Source organism: Geospiza fortis, unplaced genomic scaffold, assembly GCF_000277835.1.
Source record: "Geospiza fortis unplaced genomic scaffold, GeoFor_1.0 scaffold75, whole genome shotgun sequence".
NCBI classification, from domain to species: domain Eukaryota; kingdom Metazoa; phylum Chordata; class Aves; order Passeriformes; family Thraupidae; genus Geospiza; species Geospiza fortis.
In genome coordinates, this window is record NW_005054360.1 from 1,806,540 (window position 1) to 1,810,926 (window position 4,387).

General features: G+C 35.9%; 1 protein-coding gene across 1 annotated transcript in view; it reads right to left on the reverse strand.

Moving 5' to 3' along the window:
• Nucleotides 1–4,172, reverse strand: part of ARMC4 (armadillo repeat containing 4) — a 67,941-nt gene extending 63,769 nt beyond the window's left edge. Inside the window, 4 exon segments of the mRNA XM_014308177.2 lie at nucleotides 12–100; nucleotides 2,904–2,944; nucleotides 2,947–3,016; nucleotides 4,068–4,172. Coding sequence (XP_014163652.2) covers nucleotides 12–100; nucleotides 2,904–2,944; nucleotides 2,947–3,016; nucleotides 4,068–4,172 — 305 coding nt within the window.
• Nucleotides 4,173–4,387: the final 215 nt, after the last annotated feature.

A 4,387-nucleotide genomic window follows, 5' to 3' on the forward strand; every position in this document is an offset into this window, starting at 1 on the left:
CTGTAAGATTATGAAGGCTCTGTGATTGGCCAGAAATAGCAGCACCTTCCGCATGCTGATAATTCTTCTTGGGTGCTGTTTCTTTAGACATACTATATTCCTAGTAAAAGGAGACATGTTTTTTCACTCATATTGCTGTATAAATAATGAATATTAAACCAGTAAGTTATAAGCAAAATTCTAGGACTCTGTGCTTAAAAATTGCATGCATTAAATGTAGAATAAGATTCTAAGCACAAAATTATATTGTCCTTAAAAGAACAAAACATTAATTAGAAAAGTAGCAGTTATCATATGCAAATTGAGGTTTTTTATGTAAATCAAGTTGATAAATTTAGAATTTCAGGAACATCTTTGAATATTTGGTGTTGTTTGATTTTTAATATGTCAAAAATCTGTAACACAAGCACTTTTATAGAACTTAGATCCAAATGAGTTTTAAGATTTAGACATGCAAAGTCAGCCTTCTGCTTTCAATGGAACATTTACATAAAAACTATTTCCCTGCATAAAGGATTTACAAAAAATTCCCACAAAAAAAGTAATGAACATAAAACTGAAAATAGACTATCATAAACTGCTAGACTTCAGTTCCAAGTAATTTAATTTGATATAGTTTAGAATTAATATAAACACATTCCATTCAATTTTTTTCATCTTCTGTCTCTCAGGACAAAACACTGTTGAACAAGTCACATACAAGAATGGAGCTGAGTGGCACCTACCAATCCTTCAGCTGTCAGTGTCTAGTACCATGGCTAATCAATAATATACAGAACAGAAAGGACTCTTGTCAACTCTTACTCTCTATTGGAACACACTCAATTTTTACAGGAAAGTCAGCATATGATCGTTACTTATTATTATTGTTGTTATTGCAGCTGTCAGTACCAGATAGGTGAAGACATTCCCTTGTGTGCCTGATTCAAGGCAGTTTTAAGGAGAGTGTCACAGCAGGGTCTGTTTTCCACTGGTCCCTGATGAGAATCGGCTGTTGAAGCCTTGCCAACTCAAGTGTCTAATTCCAAACTAACTCATGCTAATGCTCTCATTCTGAAAATGTACTCCAGACAAGACAATTTAGCACATGATAAACGAGATAAATCACAGGGGAATTGGTGCTGTAGCTTGATCAGTTAAGCATACTTTAAAAAGCATGTTTGCTACAGCACTATATGCCAACACAGCAATTCTGAACATTAGCTTAAACAAGGCCAGGCAGATATTATAAAAGTTAATTGGTTTTGCAATATATGTGTATGTAATGAGCTTTTTGAAGCTCTCCTCTCCTCAGAAAATAAATCAAAACTATTTCCACTCATATTTTACTTCATTTAGTCAAACTTGGAAATACAGCTTTTCTGTGCATTTCATAGATCTAGAGCAGAGATTTTCCCACATGTACGAATGCTCGGCAGCTCTATGACATTAATTTGTTTAAATTCCAGTCATAGAAAGCAGAATGTACTACACCAGCTCTTCAGCAAGGCAAGATGATATGAAATTCCAAAACCATTATAAAAGGTACAAGGTATACTCTTCTGCATAAACTTATTTACACAGCCAGGGAATAATGAGTGTATGATTTACATGAAAACTGAAGGAAAACAGGGTAAGTTCTGTTTATTTGCTCTAATTTAATAAGTGTGACTTATTAAGTGTAACTTAAAAAGTTACAATATATTCATAAGGGCAGAAAAGTAGTAAATAAAGGCATGTTATCATAAATAGTAACATTATTCTATATTTACATTTAGGATTAGATCTGAAAAAATAGTAAAATGTTACATTTTCGCTTTCATGATCATTAAATGAAGCCAAATCACTGCAAATAACTTAAACCAATGTCTAAAAACATTCATATGTTGTCCTATTTATGAAGTGTAAACCAATGTGCAGGCATAACATTAAAACAATACTTGCCTATGAGATAAATAAAGATTTTGGAACTTAATAAATTTTCAAACAGAACAACTCACAATTCTAATTCCAATACTGTTAATGTAGGCTAATGTGTATATGTGTGTTACTTGGAATGCTCTGTTCTTTCAAAACTGTCAAATATCTGTATCTCAAAAAAATAAGTATCAGCCCTACATCCCATAAAATCAGAACTAGAGGATAAGGAAATTTCACTGTTAATTACTTCCTTCTTTCAATAATTAAAATTGCATATAAATAACCACAATGAAACTCTTGACAGGTTTTAGCCTGTGAAGAATTTTACCTCCAAGTAATCTGTTAAAACCACACTAGAAATCTACAAAAAAATAGTTTTATCAGGAACAAGGAAACAACTAAAATTGTACTGGTACTGTGTGATTCTAGCTAATATAGAGCTCTAAATAAAAACCAAAACACTTGCATTTTACAGTGTTTGAATCAAGATAAAGTGTGTAAGCTTAACTTAACTCTCAGCTCTGATATTTAAATCAGGCAGTTCTCATAAGAAAGTTTGGCAATTATTTATGTTTGGGTTACAAAGAATGAAAATAAAAAATTAAGTGGTTTTCGTCACAGAAAAATCCTGTAATAAAAAGCTGACCTTTTCCATACAGATATCACATTTTCCTGCTTTAACATTTCCACTGCTCCATAAAGAACAAGACCAGAAGACAGACAAAACATTTCATGCAAAACCAGAAGCTGACCTCACATGTTGGATCAAACCCCATCAAAAAGTATGATAGAGCAACACATGAAATGGTGCACTATTTGCTGTTTACAAAAGAAACTTTTTTTTTTTAATTGCAACTTAAAAAGCACTCCAGTCTTCAAAATTCTTCATTTAATCACAGATTTATCTTTGATAAAGAACATAAATGTTCAGCCAGGTTTACAATGTAATTCTTACCAATGTACATTTGCACAAAGAAGTACAACAAGTAACAATAAATACATACCTGTTTAGCCATATTTTCTACAAATCTAGGTGATCTCTCCTTAAAAATGTGACTATGTCTTTATACAGATCACTTTTTCTTTCATAGTCAATATCTTTACCCTTTAGCTGACCCTTTAAAAAAGAATATATTTAAAATTGTTAATAGTTACGCCTTACACAGGTAATTTAATCTGCATCATAAAATAGTGCAAAAGAGCAGCACCAAGGTCATATTGTAATGAATTAGATAAAGAAGTCTCATGCTCAGCAAAGTTGACCAAATTTCAAAAATGCTTCTTAAAGACACATGGATCATCTCCATGGACCCCAACAGATGATCAAGATATTACACAGGATTTTGCAGGCAATAACCATCAATTAATTGTACCCTGTGTAGTTCCACTGAAAAGAATTTATGGTTTATGGGAAACAATCAAGTAAATATGAGCTTCGTGTGCAGTATGGCAGATGTCTAAAAGGCACAGAAAATAATGTGACCTGGCTGCCTGAGCTTTATGAGCTTCATCTATTAAAAATGTGCCAAGCCAAAATTTCCCTGGATTTTTCAACTCTTAGGAAATCTGTTTGTGGAGTTATGCCTGACAGACACCAGTCTCTCCTCAAAATGAATGTAAGAGCTCTGGTCACTACTTAACACATGTAAGGGTCTAAACAAAACCCATCCAAGAAGAAGAAGGGAGTCAAAATGAGAAGAAGGAGAAAAGAACACAGGAATTTCTAAAAAGCTTCTTCTGAAAGAAGAAGAAGAAACTGCTTATCATTTATAAAAAGACCAAAGCAAGCTCTGCTAGCCCCACATAATAATACAGCACCTCGGACCAAGAGCAATGAGGCACTGGAGAAGCATCCACAAAGGTACCCGCAGGACCTTTAAACAGGAATAGCTGAAGAACTGTTATTTAAAGGCTAATCAAACAGTGCTAGCAGCATCATCCGAGCCCACCTTGGCAAGGAGACCCCGTCACAAACCAGGCTCTCAAATGGTCAAATACGCTGTGGCTGCTATGATTTGAAATAAACCTATCTAGGAGCGAATAGGTTCTTTTAACTCATTTAAATCCCTGAAGAGGGGAAGGGGGACTTGATGAAGATAACTCGCAAATTTTAAAGAAATGGGGAAATCAGGTGCAAACACTGATTATTTCATCTTAATTCCCGCTACTATTAGAAATTCCGGCAGCCGACAGCAGGAGGCCTCTGTTGAGGCTGTAGCAAAGGGATCCCCCTGTTCAAAGCCCCCTGTGCAGGAGGACAGACACGGCCCCATGGCCGCCCGAGGCTGTAGCAAAGGGATCCTCCTGTTCAAAGCCCCCTGTGCAGGTGAACAGACACGGCCCCATGGCCGCCCGAGGCTGTAGCAAAGGGATCCCCCTGTTCAAAGCCCCCTGTGCAGGAGGACAGACACGGCCCCATGGCCGCCCGAGGCTGTAGCAAAGGGATCCTCCTGTTCAAAGCCCCCTGTGCAGGTGAACAGAAACGGAC